The sequence below is a fragment of the Motacilla alba genome, chromosome 1A, assembly GCF_015832195.1.
Source record: "Motacilla alba alba isolate MOTALB_02 chromosome 1A, Motacilla_alba_V1.0_pri, whole genome shotgun sequence".
In the NCBI taxonomy this organism is placed as follows: Eukaryota; Metazoa; Chordata; class Aves; order Passeriformes; family Motacillidae; genus Motacilla; species Motacilla alba.
Window position 1 is genome coordinate 25139401 of NC_052031.1, and position 16616 is coordinate 25156016.

At 36.5% G+C, this 16616-nt stretch overlaps 1 protein-coding gene across 5 annotated transcripts in view; it reads right to left on the minus strand.

Annotated features, from left to right (window-relative positions):
- The window catches only part of MDFIC (MyoD family inhibitor domain containing), a 52234-nt gene that overhangs the window by 13764 nt on the left and 21854 nt on the right, over window positions 1-16616 (minus strand). For all 5 annotated transcript variants that reach the window (XM_038153206.1, XM_038153208.1, XM_038153209.1 and 2 more), the window contains one exon: window positions 2272-2547. In XM_038153206.1, the coding sequence (XP_038009134.1) occupies window positions 2272-2547 (276 nt within the window). The remainder of the gene's footprint in view (window positions 1-2271; window positions 2548-16616) is intronic.

A 16616-nucleotide genomic window follows, 5' to 3' on the forward strand; every position in this document is an offset into this window, starting at 1 on the left:
TTCCTTTAAATGGTGAACTCTTCTTTGTGTTAACTTAGGTATTTCAATTGACTGTTACCAGACTTTCTGATTGTGCATATTCTAAAAAACTGGGATGATAGAATAAATGAAGTATATATTCATACTTTCTGAGAAGTACCAGCTTGATAAGAACACTACTTATAATATATAGTTCTGTCATGCAGCCCCATAGGGTACCTTACTGAAAAGCTGAAGAAGCTGTCAGAAAGCTTGTACATGTGTGCATGCAGATGTGTTTACACAAATATAAAACATGCCTGTCAGAGAACTGTAAAGCAAAATAAATTTCAAAACCAGAAAATCACTTTTAAAAACAAATATTCCCTCATGGGCATATTCCAATACACCAGACATACTTTAATCATTGCACGATAAAACCTGTGCTTCACTCAGACTGAGTAACAGAAAAGTTAAAGCTGGAGACATTTGCAGAATGGGACAAGCTACTCAGAGCATATATCCAAGGTCTTACACTCAAAAGGAGAACATGACAATGCCAGATGTACAGTGTTGACTTTATTTAACCTTAGCTTTTAGGTAACTTGTGAAATTGTGTGTGACAGTAAGAACTATCCTGTATTTCTGTGCTTTGAAAGAATGCAAGTTATACAATGTGACAACACTTTTTAATTATCTATATTCTAATCAGATATGCCTTTAAGGATAACAAAATTTCTACTGCATATAAAAATATTGTTTGATGGCAGTTTCAGGCAACTAACACAATTTTGTTGGATATTAAAATCAGACATTAGAATTTAAAGCTAAATTTGAAGATATTAATAATTTTCTCCTCAATCACTTAGTAATTTGACATAATTGTATTCAGTTATTAAACAGAAAAAAAACCCAACAACTATTTTTATTACGGGATAATTTTAGAAGAAAAAAGGAAATGTTTGTCATAATAAATTGTATAGGGGAATGAACAGGACAGACACTGCCTCTGAAACAACAGTTTGTTTTTTTTTCCTTCAGAGATTGAATTTCTTAAAATTCAGAGGCCTGCACTTTGTTTCAGTCACATTTACAGATTTAGGATTCTTAAGACACAGTCTTTTTAAAGTGCACTAAAAAGAACCATATAAAGGGTATTTCACATAACAGAAGAGGGAGCACAGGAAGTATGAAGTTGTGATTTCGGAAAGAAATGTTAGAGGACTAAAAGTGCAACAGAAACGTAACAGTAGATTCTTGAAGACAAACTTGAAAATAAACAATAGCTAGGGGTACCAGCCCATGGAAGAGTCTGACTGAAGCTGTTGTTGATATAACTACACAGATTCACTAAGTTTGACTAAAGCAGTTGAAGCCAAAAGGAGTCACTCCACTGATGTCAGAAGGCTTCGTTCAGGCCACTACATGCAGTCCTTCTGATCCCTCATCCTTTCATCTAGGCTGAGAAGCCTCCCCATTTCACTGAACACTACCATCTCCCATTTCTTTATGAATCTGTGTCTGTCCCCTCCCTCTAGAGGTGTTTTTTTTAACCAGTCACATCTGTGTCTGCCTCAAACCAATAAAATTTCTAGTGTCTCTACACTCTTCTTGTTAAGGGCAGCAGCAAAGTCCATGCATATATTAGTGCTAATGGGAAGGCAGTGGATTGAGAAGCTCAGGAACTCTGGAACCATAAGTGTAAATGCAAACAATCAGAGCACAGAGACACAGCTAAAACATAAGAGAAATTATTTACTTTTGCTTATTTAAGCTATGCAGGAGTATGGAGCTCTTTCTTGCACATTATCTACATCCCAAATATAGCACACTGAACACTGAAGCACAGGTCACCACTTTATTACCTAGTGTTTAGACCTCACAGCTAGTCAGGATATCAGCTAACAGAACATTTCAAAAGCAAAGTCTACCCTCACAGAGCCTGCCATTACTGGATTTAAATATTTACTATGCTTTGAACTAGTAGTACTTTAATGGTTTTTTTTCTGGTGAATGTGTGACAATGTTGACAGGAGTTTCTATCAGTTCAGGATACTAAGTACAGAGACTAAAACATTATCAGACCATGTTGACCAAACATTTGAAAGCAAGAACTCTCCCATTCCTTCCCTTTCCTTCAAATACTTAATATTTTCCTTTGGGAAAGAAGCATGTCTTTTATCTTCATAAATTCTGTTTGCTTCTGGAGCATGAGTCACACTCTTCAATTATTTTCAGTTGATTGTATAATTTTTACTGAGGTTTGGTTGGTCTTTATTCAGTTTGGTTTTTTTAGTAAGAATATCAGCTTACCTTCTGGTGAAGTACCTGGCTTTTGAGAAAACACAGAGCTTATTTTACTCTTCTTGCTGCTGCTGCTGTTGACAGACAAGGTGGACTGAATTTTTCTGTGCATTTTTTCTGAAACAGGAGACGAAAGCTTTCTGCTGTCTGCAGGCATATGCTTGACCCCGTTGTGAATTCCACTTCCATTACTCAGACCCACATGGCCATTTTGGATTTTGCCACTTTCTTCCTCACTCCTTTCCAGTGCTGAAGCATTTGGCTGAGGCAAACGTTGAGGTTGTGCTTAAAGTACAAGAAAGAAAGGGTTAATTTAAATTGCAAATTGGTAACTGAACACTTTGGGCTAGACTGGGAATGCAATTTTCCTCGCTCTTATTGATCTAAAGACAGACTGACAAGTTCACATTCCCCCACCAAGACAATAAAGCAAAAAATATCTCTAGATTAAAAATAATTATTAGGTATTCAAAAAGCACGTCACGTCTGCATGAGACCTAGATTGTCCATTTGACAATGCAAGGAAAGGTTTGCAAAGCTCTATGAACTACACAGAAAGAATAACGCAAGCAATTTGAAGAAAGGGAAAAAAGTCAAGATTGGGAAGGAATGTAGCAAAACTGAGATAAACTTGTATTGATGTAATCAAATTAACAATGTGTGAAATACACCCAAATGAGAGAAAAAGTGTAGGAGTAAACATACAGACCACAGTAATGGGCTAAGATGCAGGCTGGCCAACCTGCCAGCCTTCAGAAAATAACCTCAGTAACGTGGTAGGGGTACCCTGACACTCAGACACCCAGTATATTATAGAAGAACAGGAGTATCCAGGTAACTAACAAGTTTAAGCTTAAATTCATAGAGCTTGTGGATTACTGAGAAGTACAAAACCAATCAAGATCTGGTTCTGTGGAAGAAGTAACCAGAAGGAAACACCACAGAGCTGTGGCAAGCCAGAGTCCCCCCCGCCTCTGCATTTTTCAACTCAGAATCACAATTTTAGAAATGGCTGTAATGAGCCAGTTAAGAATTTAATGGAAACATTAAAATGGTCAAAGGAATAAAAAGAAAAACCCTGTCAAGGCAAGAATCTGCAGTGACCTGGCTAAGTCTCCAAGAGTACATGCTATCAGCTCCTCCTAATGAGGAAATATGAAACTTGGCCATTTTGCGTTGAGCTAATGTATCATAAAGGAGAATATTTGTAATTATATGGAAAAGGGATTTCCTATGTATTCTTTAGTCTGTAACTAAAGAAAATATCCACACTTTTTTAATGTAAAGCTTTGTAACAAAAAAGGTGGTTTCAGTGTAACAATTCTTATTTAGAAAAAAATACAGATTTTACAGGGGAAAACTAATTAAACTGTAAACACAGTAACACAACAAGATTTCACAATCAAAAAGCATCAGCCCAATCATCTCTCCTAATCAAAACACTGCTGCATCATGCTTGGAAATAAAGAGGTTTCCAGACAGTCCAATCTTCACCTATTTAAAAATGTTATGTCAAAGAAGAAGTCCAGATGCTATTAGATACCCAATGGATGAGGAATTAGTGCCAGCAGTAAGGAAAAACAGTGCTGCAGTTCATTCTCTTTTCAGATGATTCATGTCCATTTTCTAATGATTTCACAGTAACCAGGTAAAAATACATATAGATAATTATAGGTAGCAGATTCTAAAAGAAATTACTCCACTGATCACTTCAGGTACAAGTTGACAAATTTTCGAACAAATACTACTGGGACAAACAGACCAAGATGGTCTCTAAAAGGACTCAGGTCTAAATTTGCCTAACAAACCCCCAATGCTTTCCTTTTATCCAGAACACTAACACCATTCTCAGATTGCTTTCTCCACGATCATAAACTTTTCCAGATTAAACTTCACACAAATCTTAAACTTTATGTTCTGGTCACGCTCACAGGCAACAAAGGATTCTTTTTCATAATAGTTTAAGTATGAACTGGTTCATGCTTTTCTTGCCTTTTGATATTTTAGTCACTGCCGCTAATGTTTTCAGAAGACAGCCTTGACTGCCCACATTTATCTAAGTCAGAGTAACCCTGCTTGAACCTACTTGACCAAAGCGATAATTTTCTGTTGCAGGAAAGAGAGGGCTGGGGGAAACATTCATGCTTTAGGCTCCCCAAAGATGTTACAGGGCATACAAAGATCAAAGATCATTCCCTTCCATTACCAGTAGTAACTGCTCAGAAACCTCCAAGCCAACAAAACAGGAGCACACTATCTGAGACCTGAAGAAGTAACTGTTACCCAAAGGCTTTTTTATTGACAACTCTGAAACTACTTCTCCTTCAATTTTGCATTAGTGTTTGTAAAATCCACAAACAGAAGCATAAACAAGGCACTTTCTTCACTTTGGAATTCAATTTGTGCTATTGATGCCTTGAGCGGCTACCTAGAACAGAGGCTAGGCAGTGTTAAAGGAATAAAGTAGGTGTTTATTAAAAGGCCTTCAAAGGACACATCTTGGGCAGTACAAGAGCCTGGCCAAGGCTCCATCCAAGATGGACCTTGGGTCACACCTTTTCACACTTTTACAGGTTTTGGTCCATTTATATACTTGGGTTAAATGTCCAATTACAGCTTCAGGTTATGCAGTCCCATCCTCCCAGATTGCTCTCCTCAACTCCTTGTTGTTTATACTTTTTGGGCCTGAGGCTGCAATCGTGTGCTTGGTTCTGGAAAAGGATTGTTTTGTCTCACTAAACTGTGAAGAGAACTTGCTAACACTTTATGTGAAGTTCAGAGTTATACACTAATGCAGTACAGAATCTGGGAAATATGAAAGCTAAACCTTAAGGCATCACTATATTGTTGGTTAACATTTCCAAACTCTCATAAAGGTCCCAAACCAAATTTTTAGGGAATTTTCTCCTATTTGAATAAATATTATTAAAAGTATACTACCAGAAACCCTTTGTGTAGATCCTCTTTCCATCTGTGTGCAAAACAGTCAAAAATCTTTGCCAATATCAGAAATGAAAATTTACTCTCTAAAATTCAGGGTTCATATCTACAGCACCCCATAGTTTTATCTTCCTTATCCCACTTGAATGCAAATTTTGTAATTAAGGAACAGTGTTTTTCACATTCCATGTAATGTTTCCTCACCCTGCATTGCCTATGATTCTCTGCTGTGGAGTAGTGCAGTTGTACCAATGAACTAGAATTGCTGGGGAGCAGTTAATGTTCCTCAATAAACACAAGCAATAGACTTTTCTAAAAATTCTCTGTGTCTGAATGTCAGTTTATAAAACTGACATCTATGACCTTTTTCTAAGCCAGTTAAATTGGTGGTGGCAGCTTACAAATTGTTTATATATTTTTGGGGCTTTGCTACAATACAGTAACTTGACAAAATATCCAAAATTCATTCTTTAAAATCAGGTGTGTTTCTGTCAAACCGTGGATAAATGGAAAGTCTTGGAAATCTGAACAGTTACGGGTTTTTGCTTTTAATATTATTTTTACTAATGGTTTAGGGACTTTTCTGTGGGTTTTTTTTTATTATTTTAATTTTTTATTAAGCAATCCTGTTCCCAAAGTACTCTTATTTGCGTCTTTTAGTATTAACATACAACTTTTTAGCTGACTGGCTTCACAGTATTCACATGTGATATGCAGGTCAAATCAAAATGGAATAAAACCCCAAATGGATTAGTTATCTCAATTTAAATTTATTTTAACTTTATTGATAATTTTGCACTAGGGAGACTTGAATCTTATGGTTAAAACACACTTGAAACCAATTAGAACCATATGACCGCATTCTAGCATAAAGAACAAAAGCAATTGACAGTTCCGAGATTAAACCACAACTACTCAGTTTAGAACAGAAATATTTTTACCTTATTTTTTAAAGGTTGTATATATCTTAAAAAAAAAAAAAAAGGTGTAATATGGAGAACGACACAATGCTTCTTAAAACACAGTGATACCCAGGGACTCTCACTCTCTCTTTAATGATCCACTGCTCTCATTCAGCTGTCTTTCTTTTTTCAAATCTTTACATATGTGACAGCTCTCAAAAGTAGACCATAGACCATCTGGCATTTTCCGAGGTGTAACTTGTGCAAATTCAGCTCTACTGGGAACACAATGCTATCTTCTGCCTGCGTTATAAAAGATACAATAGAATGTAGAACTTATGAGTTGTTTTGAATTATTCATTTTTTGCCTGTATATTCAAGAAATTTTACAAACTCTGCATTTTGTACTACATAATCACATGCGTTAAAGGTACAAAGAAACTTTTTGACACCTCTTTTCTACAGAAAGATGGCATTTTGTTTGATATGTGAACATTCAGCGCCTGTTATATCATTCTAAACAGGCCGTGTGCCGCTACAAAAGATCCCATTTTACACTCTATGTATGAGCAAAAATGTTATTCTTGATATTCACTAACTAATGCAATACACATCAAAATTTCAAATGTGTGTTGGATGAACATTCCGCATCGTCAAATCAGGATGGTACTGGTCACTTACTATATGTTAAAGATTTAAGAAAAAATCATTCCTCAGACAACATAGAAAAATTGTCATTTCAAACATCTACAATGAGTAGTTTCAAAATGTCCTAAGAAATACCATGCTTTTCAGGTTAATATGTTTTTAATCTTTAGCAAAACCAGTAGATTTAAGTCAATATTTTAGACAGTGCTAACACTAGTGGATTTTCAATAAGAATGATAAATATTAGATTAATGATTCAATAGACTGAATCTTTTTTGATAGAAAACTAGCAGATAATATAGGTAGTAATAACTGCACATGAATCTGCTGCCTTGGAAAAGCAATAAAAAGGCCATATATTGCTATACCATAAAATCTATTAGCGTGTTTCACACTTCCTTGTCGTTGGCTTCCTTGCACAGTGGGCCTTAATACAGTAACTTCTGCTGTTATTTAACTGACTTTGCACAATAATTTAATTGTAAGGTTACTATCTAGTGAATTCAAGTAGTAAACATTTATTATGGTTTTTGATGGTTTTGAAGTAACTATGCACATTCTCCTTCAGACTGTAAAACCCTCAGCACACTTTAAAAGAATATGCACATAGATATGCACCCTGACTGCACACTGATTTACACCTTGCCAAGTCCCAGCTGCTCTTAAAAGAAAAATTCTGATGCGGGCATTTAACAGGAAAATGTATGTCAACAGAGGGAAACTCTCAACCAAAAGAGGACCAAAAGAAGACAGTCTAAGCTATCATTAGGGATTTTATACAAAACACAAAAACAAACATACACTGAATGCAGACTCCTCTGAGTCAAAGTGAATCAAAACAAAACATCAGGCGGGAGAGAAGAATTGAGACAGTTAATTAGTAGCCTAATCACATCAAAAGCAATTCCAAGGCAGCTGATACAGACACCCGTGGAGTTTGCTAGTCTGGCCAACATAAGTGATGGAAAAAAAACTTTCCAGTTTACAGCCTGAGTTATCTGATTACACACCCAGAGAGAGAAGAATAATTTTTTTCTTTATGTATGACACAATAGTTTATGATGACAAATCAGGCCACAGTAACAGTATTTTTGCAGGTGGATGTGGGAAGAATAAAATGCACAACTCCTTGTTGTAAAAACTGTAATGGTATTTTCAAACATTGAGAAAATACAACATATTGTTTCACTTGACAGTATTCTTAACACTTCTCTCTTCCCAAAACGGTTGCAACTACAATAAGAAGATGAGCTTTTCTGGAAATACGGGGGTCCTGATCAGTTCCACTAACACTGAAAGTCAAGATTTACACATTAATTTGAGCTGGACGAAGTGCTTGGTCTCAGAGGACACTGTTCCTACTGCCTCTGCATGGATCACATGGAACAGACCATATGTAAGGGAGGTAAGAATCAGGCCTCTGGTTTTTATCAGTGTTTCTTCATAACACTGATTTAAGCTTAAGGGGGAAAATAAAGCAGATGACTGTCAAGAATTGCACAGTAAAACCAGGGGCAGCCTGAATTCTAGAGTAAAATTAAGGTGATTCTAAATTATTTCTGGAAAAAAACACAAATTCTTTAGATATAAAAGGCAACATTTCCCACTGACTAGCAAAAAATTGTAACTTTTCGAAAATATTATATATTGTATGTTTTAGGCTCAATAAGCATAAAATTTTACTGAAACTGGGAGAACTCGAGTATCTCAATCCTTCTCCATCCCCCCTTTCTAACTAAATCCTGACTAGTCTCTAATATGATCTTCAAACTACATCAATAGTTTTCTCTGTCTAGCTATCCAGAATATTAACATTCAGATTACAAGATGTACCTCTGAGTCAACTTGTGAAGTGGCTTTTGTCAGCAATTATTTTTGAATATTTTCTGGGACATAAATAGCATATACTGCAGCTACCACATCACAGAAGGCATACATTAACTAAATAACAAGGTACCATCAAGGCACCATCTATCTTTTAAAATCATTTTTTTACACTGAATTTTTTATACCATGCTGACTTTACAAGGAAAACAAAGTATCAACTAACAGCATCAACCACCTTTTTAGAATTCCTTCTTGTAAGACGTGAGGACATCTTCAAAATGAATACAATATATTATTATGAAACAGGATGTCCTTTGTAATGAAAATACTGTAGTGAAATTGCTGGTACGAGTTTTACAGGACCCACACTGAGAACACTTTGTTAGAATACATCTGAGAGCACATCCAGGGAACACCTGGTATAACAGAAACAAGGCTGGCAGGGGACAAAGGGAAAAGACATTTTATCCTGTCAGCTTTCACTTGGTGAAGGGTGGACAAGAATGGCAAACGTGTGCGTGTGTGTCTATGGGTTGAGAAGCAACACAAGTGCACAAGAAAGTGCCCAAAGTACTCTTACATTTGTGCAAAGACACCTGCAGTGCCTTCCTTTGGAAGCACTGCAGGACTTTGCACACTGTTTGAAAGGTTGCAGGAATTGTATAAAGATGCCTTTGACATACCCAGAGAGACGCAGTTAGCACAGGGAAGCATGAAAAGGGCTTGTAGCCAGGGTTTATAAAGTTGATAAGCATTCCAACTGACAATATGGGGTGACTTTCTCTATTTACAAATCCTACATCCATCCTGATGTGATTTTGCACAATGAACAAATGCCACTGATTTTCTTTAATGACTGCAACAGCAAATTTTAAATCTTTGCTAAACTGAGTAAATTCCCTAATATTTTCACTTACCTATCTTGTAACAATTACCTCAATCAAAATGCCCTTTGGCTTCTAATTACCATTAGATTGTCAGTTAAATTATTCTTCTTTATCAAACACATCTTGCCATCATTAGCAATGTTTTTTCTAAGACTGCAAATATTGTCACCTATGATAAACTTTGCAGATGATCTGGGAATTTTTGGTAGATCACAATATAATTAGAAATAAAGAGAATTCACATAATGCACTAATTGTTAAACTACACCTACATGAAGTTGAATACAGTTCTTACTGCAGCATAGTTTGTCACTTCTTGAGAACAAACAACAGGAACTCACCATAAAATACCAAGAGCCAAACACAAACCAGGGCATTATAGGTAACAGAGAGCCAAACACCAGAGGAATAAATCCCTACATAATGTTGCATTCAAAAGTGGGAAATTTTACCACAAACTTTCCACTTGCAACATTTCTGTATCCATTTTCCTTCTCAAGCATTCTGCTAGGACTGGAAAAGAATTGTATTGTATTTGCTCTTATGTTTCATAGCATTACAACTATGTACTGCAGTGGTAACAGCTGCACAGACACGGAGAAAGCCAGGTTTACTCCTGGTCACCATTCCAACACTCCTAGGGCATATTTATGGAGTTTAATAGATTCATTAGTTACTACTGCAGCTAGTTTGTTGTTTGATTGCAGCTAGTTTGTGGGTTGGTTTTTGGCTTTTAAAATTTTTTTTTCCATATTTAAGGTGATTCATTTAGTTATTTTGTCCTGTGTTTTCTACAGAGGTAATTTCTTAAGAGGCATCTTCATCTGCTTGGGGGATTTTTTTGTTTGATTGGTTGCTGTTACATCTTCCTTTATAAAGCGTAGTGGCTTCTAAAACATTGGATCTCAGAAGTGAATAATCAGTGCATTAAGAATCCGAGAATCAGCTTTTTGCTAATTCCTAAAGTTATAAAATAGATCTATTTCTTCAACACAAATAATCAGCAATTTCCTAAATGTCAAGACAGGCCCTGAAATGATAAAGTGCATTGCACTAGGAGTGCAGTACAATCCATCTCACTGAGGAACAGAATGCTTTGCTTCTGGAGCTCCAATTTAAAGGAAAGTTTATCAACCACTAAAGGTAATCCAAGCTGTTGGCATGACATTACAGCAGTTATGCTATTTGTATCTGCAAAAACATACAGTAATATCACTGCATAAAGACACACTGGCGTCCCATGGAATTTGACACATTAAGTCTCAAATATCTGAAATAGTTTTGATGCCCCTCACCATTGTGTTACTTGCTCCCAAATAAAGTAAAAAACATCAAAGAGAAGCTACAAACAACAGGATATCACTGGCTGGGTTTTGCCTCATAAGCGGCACAGCAGGATGCACCAGACAGGAGAGATAACCTCAATGTCATTAACAGCCCTAACCTGAGCAAGTGCACAAACAGGTCCTCTTGCCTCCAGCACCTCCTGCTCCCTTCCTCAAAACCCCTGCAACCACTGACAAACTAGACTCTGTTTCACCACAGGAAAAAATGTGGGATGGTGAGGCAACAGCTTCTCAGCCAAGCCCATTCAGCATTCACTTCTGAGTGCAAAGATATTCTGAGGTCAGGTTTATTTTCCACTGACCATATATATATCAAGTGTCCACATGTCAAGATTACAGTGGTCAGCTAAACTCATACAAAAAAAAAAGCATATAAACTGTCGATACTTGGTTTTAAAAAGAACTTGAAAGGAAATGCTTGGAATGAGCAATTCCTTTTATGTTCACTGCTCCCTTGATTTCTAGTCCTCAACTCATGTAAGTGACAGAACTTCAGAAGATATTCTAGAAAGTGTTCCACTTCAAGTGTCATTACCTGCTGTCAGTGCACCATCTTTTATAATCTCAATAATTTTAATACCCAATGCTACTATTAACAAAACTAATTGCAGAAATCAAAAACAGGAGTGAAAACATAGTAACAGCAATAGAGAGGATTATATAAAAAGATGGCAGGAAAGCACAGAAAATGAGTACAAATATAGTAATATATAAATTGATAACTGAGTTTTTGATTCCATTGCTGCACTTATTTTCTCTCTGCTATTCTTTCTTGCAGCCTATAGCTGATGCTAAGTTTGGCATTGGCTGATACAAAGGACCAGAAAAGCAAAGAAAGAAAGAAAGAAAAAAAGCACAGCTGCAAGAAAAATGTAACAGGGGAAGAAAATGGACACTAACTCCAAATAACAGGCCAAAACTTGGGATTTTACATTATTAAAACAATAGTAGGGCAAAAACATCAAAAGAAAAAAGAGCCGTTAGGAAACACCCAGAAGAAGAGAACACTGGAAGGGAAGGAGACAAAGAGAAATAATACATAGTGAGGTGAGCCACTTTACTTCTGTGAGGGCAGAAAAGAGTATGGAAGAAGAAACAAAAAAAATTCACAAGTAAAATCCCAGCAAATCTGAAGCATTTGCTACAGATTTTACAAATAAGAATTAAATGATAACTCATTCGTTGATAAGCAGTGAAATATAACAAAGATAAACACTTCATACTTATACAGTGATCAAGTGCTGAAGCAATAGCTCCCCTTCTGCTCGAGGTCAGAGAGGATCCTGGAGCCCAGGCCAAAAATCAGCCACACTCAGCAACAGCAGCATAATGGAAAATGGAAATTCTGTTTCAGAAAGCAGGGTGAGGACTTGAGGTCCACAACAATAACTCTTCATGACCCAGCTTTTCATAACTGCAGGCTTCATAGTTAACAGAGTGACTGCCAGTAGGAGAAAAAAGATGTGGAAGTATGGTAGAGAGAGCAGAAAATGTCCATGTATTTCCTGATCCTGAAAAATCAAAGAAGCAGCATCTGTCTGCACAGACAACACAGTGAGAAGATTTAGTCTCATTTATGGATGTTCTTCAGCTGCAAGAATTCCCTTATGGCAAGCAGGGTCCAGCAAATGGATACAGGATACCCCTCACCAATCCACCAGGCTTCTAAGTCCATAGGTTGGATGAGTAGGGCTTCCCCATCCCAAAACACTCCAGGGACCCGAGGTCACCAAAGGATTTTCAATCACACACAAAGTTCAGGCAGACCTCCTATCACCAATGCTGTCTCAAGGGCTGCTGTATGCCACTAATGCACCAGTTTGGTATCAGGATGCCATCATCTCAGAAATGAGAGCTCTTTTTCCACCTTTGAACTAATTCTTTCGTGTATCTTGAAGTGATAAGGCACCATCTAACTCAAAATATTTTTGTGAAAGCTGTACATGTAAGATTCTTGACAATATACTTTGAAAAGTCCTCTTTTTAGAGTCCTTGAAAAACCTACATTCTCTTTTTTTCTTCCCTAGATTCAAATCCACAAGCAACCATGGACTAAAAGGCTGAATCTCTGTATCAGAGCTCACTCTTTTCCTTTCCTCACCCCACCCCACAGGCAGTTTAACTTTGACTCAAAAACGGTTGTTTCATATGCTAAGGGAAAAGGCAATGGAGTCTTTCTGAACATAAACCTTTTTCAACTGAGAGCTTTGTGTGTTAAATTCAAAACTGAATACACTCAACATGCAATCATTGTCACCAATACTAAGGAAAAAAGGCAAAATTTTTTTACGTAACTGCTTATTTATCACGTTCTAGCAAAATGATCTAGCAAGACCTCTTTCTGACTTGGCTGGAAAAAACCCACACATCCTGGCCAAGTTTTGATAATGACCTCAATTACATGAATTCAATATAGTAATAAAAAGACAAGCTAAATGAGCTTTTGTCAGTTGCTCACAGATCCATCCCTTATACCAGAGCAAAAGTCAGACTGCTGACTGTGCCTGCTGAAGACCAAACTTCCTGTAAAAATGATGCACTTGGTTTCCTGAAAGGAAGCAAAGCATAAGCTGCTCAAACAATACATAAGAAAGCTCTGATATCTGAGCCACACAGTTACAAATCTGTCCTGTTAGAAAAATACAGTGCCACATCAGTGACCAATGGCAACAAGCACAAAAATTCAGAGAAACAAATGCATTAACTCAATGGGAAAGCATCAGATTAGTTGAAAAAATAGATAAATTGTTTTAATGGGATGAAATTAGCTGTAAAACATTTTTCTTTCATTCCACAACTGAGCTAAAATTCTGATTCTCCACTCTGTTCATGAAACAAGATATAATTCCCTATGAAATTGTTGCACCCTAACGATATTAACAGTAAAATACTAGTTTTTATCTCTAACACGCAGATAGGGATTATTCTCATTCCAGCATGTTTAAAAGCATTCAATATTACCTATGGAATTATTTTCATTCTCTATTAAAAATAGTTCTTTCAACTTACAAAACTATGCAATTTGACCCACTGAAGTTTATTTGGTTCATCTTTTGGTTTAAAATATTTTTAAGTAGCATTTTAATTTGAATTAGCTCCATGCTTGGAATCAGTGCTTCTTGCAACACGGTTGTTTTGTTTTAAAACCTTTTGTTTTGTCATATTTAGAAGACATACTTCTCTTTATTCACAGAAAAAGAATCCTTCTGCACTAATCACAAATACTTTTTTTTTAATGGAGTGCAGATACAGCAATGAAATCTGTGCTGTGTCACTATTTTTCGCAATACTGAAAAATGTCCATTTCTACATTTTAAAAACACTTAATTACAAGTCTTTACAACAAGCTCAAGGATTTCAAGAAAAGAAACAGCATTTTAAGTGAAAGCATCAGAATTTAGCTCCCTTTTTTTGTCCTTTTACAGTTCAAGAGCTTTAAAAAGTCACAGCTGAGACAGCAAGTTCTCTTACCCACAAAGATCCAACATACAGCACAGCAACTACATCAAACACAACCCACCTTCCCTTGCTGCTTATGCAAGCCTTCAGCCACACAAAAGCATTCCCAGCATCATCAGCAACAGCAGCACCTGAGCAGGCTGTGACAGGTGAGCCAAACTGCTCCTCCATCCTCTGTGCTGTGAAGCTTTTCCCTGCCTGGCAAACACTGCAGCCTCACTTCTTGCATTTCTCAGCCCCAAACAAAAACACTTAGGAAACCACTCAAACAACTGCTACAGGGACAGAACTGGTTTTAATACCACCATATCCACTCTTCTGGAGAGTCCTGGCAATCTGCCATTTTATCTGCCATTGGGAATTAATTCCAGCACCCTTTTCTTTCTTGTTCCTTCAGTATAACTGGCTACATTTTACTGTGCCATAACATTTTCTGAGGCTGCTGGAACTAACAAATCACAATGGAATATTTCCCTACTACATTTTATTTAATTAGCAATATGATAATTTAGCCAAAATTACCTGTTTCTGTACAGTGCAGTACAGAGAAGCCAATCTACTCAAAAATCATCTTTTTATTTTTAAATACATCCTTTCTGTTGGCTTACCCAGTTTTCAGTCTTTAACTTTCTGCTTTTGTCAGTAGTTACAAACTAAGACCAGGTTAATTTTTTTAGTTTATGAAAATTTAAATCTCACATAATCATATGTCTTTAGAAGATGAGTTTTGTAGTGTGTTGTAAAATTTAACATCTGGGTGTTTTGCCTGAATTGCACAGTATCTTTACAAAAGTCACTGTTAGTTCTCCAATACTCAGATTACCCATGCTAACACAAAAAGGTTCATTGCTACTTAAAAACCAGCTTAAATGTTGATGTTAAAACATAGATGCTGAAAGAGGCTTTTGTACTGAAGCACTTTAAAATACTTTCAGTCTACCTCTAAGCACAATCTCACTGTCATTGCTTACAGGTTTGCCATTGTAGTCAAGAAAGAAGCAGGGAAACAAAGGACTGTTCAAGCAAGCAAACAGACAAACAAACAAGAAAAAATGGGAAAAAGGGGCACTAGAGAAAATTATGCAAATAGAAAAGAGAAAAATGGCTTGGCATCAGAATTATTATAGGGATGGGTCAGTCTTTTCTTTATCCTTTTACTTTATAAAGGCAAATATGGGAAAGAGGATACAGAATAAAATTTATTAAAACTGAAACAAACCGTCAGCATTCTTCCAACTTTGATTCCACTGATACACACCCTTTACTTTCTTCCAAAATTACCCTAAATTCTAACCAGATTTTTTAAATATCAATAGTTTGAAGTGCCCTTCCATTATACCCATCGTGAAATGCACTTCTATCCCTAAGTTTTGAAAGTAAAGTGTATTTTCTACCAAAACCTTCCCTGTGCTTTCAAGCAAGTCTTCTCTCCTTTTCCATAAGAACCTGCTTCAAAAAAATTCAACGAAATATAAATAATGAGACCTGAACTTCTTGCCCTATTCCAGCTATCACAGCAGAATTCCTGGCGTGGATGCTGATTTGGTAACGAACAAAAGCTTTTGCCAAGTTATTTTCTCTTGTTCAAGGAGGGAGCATAGCACAGCAAATGGGATCTCGCTCTTCTTCTGAAAATGCTAGAGGAGCAGATATTCTATAATAACACAAACAGTCAAAACCAAATAGTGATTTACTTAAAATTGAGTCTGTCAACTAAACTGTAAGAAAAAGATTCCTCAGACATAACACTATGCTACAATTCGGAATCAGAAAATCAAGTGGACTGAGAAGTATATCAAGTAACAGTCAAAGGAGTGGAACAAGAAGAGGAGTGGATAAAAAACAGATAGCTTTTACTAGAATTCCTCCTTTAGAAAGTGTTCTGAGTTGGTTTTTTCCCTTCCATATTTCCAAAGTTAAACACTGTCTTACTTGTTGTAAATACAAAACTCACACTAGTTGCAAGTTTCCAGGATTTGATCCAGCACAAAACAGCTTACAGAAGGGTTGTGCACAAAATTCTCATGGAGCACGGAGACCTTACAGCTGCTTCAGCTGCCTTAATGTACACTGTCAGCTACTTCACAGGGTGATTAGCATACAGTCCCACTGAATGATCTGTCTACTGCTGGATAAAAATATTTACCAAGACTGATTTTACATTATATATATATGACAGTGACTCATCACTAAAAAGTCATCACACAGTAAAAAGAACATATATATATTGAAGTAGGGAAATACTTCACAAAGTCATAGTTACAAAGTGAGCTGCGAAGTACTAAATGAGATAATGTATTTTGATAAAGTCGCTGATAAGAAAATTACATGTACACTATCCAAGG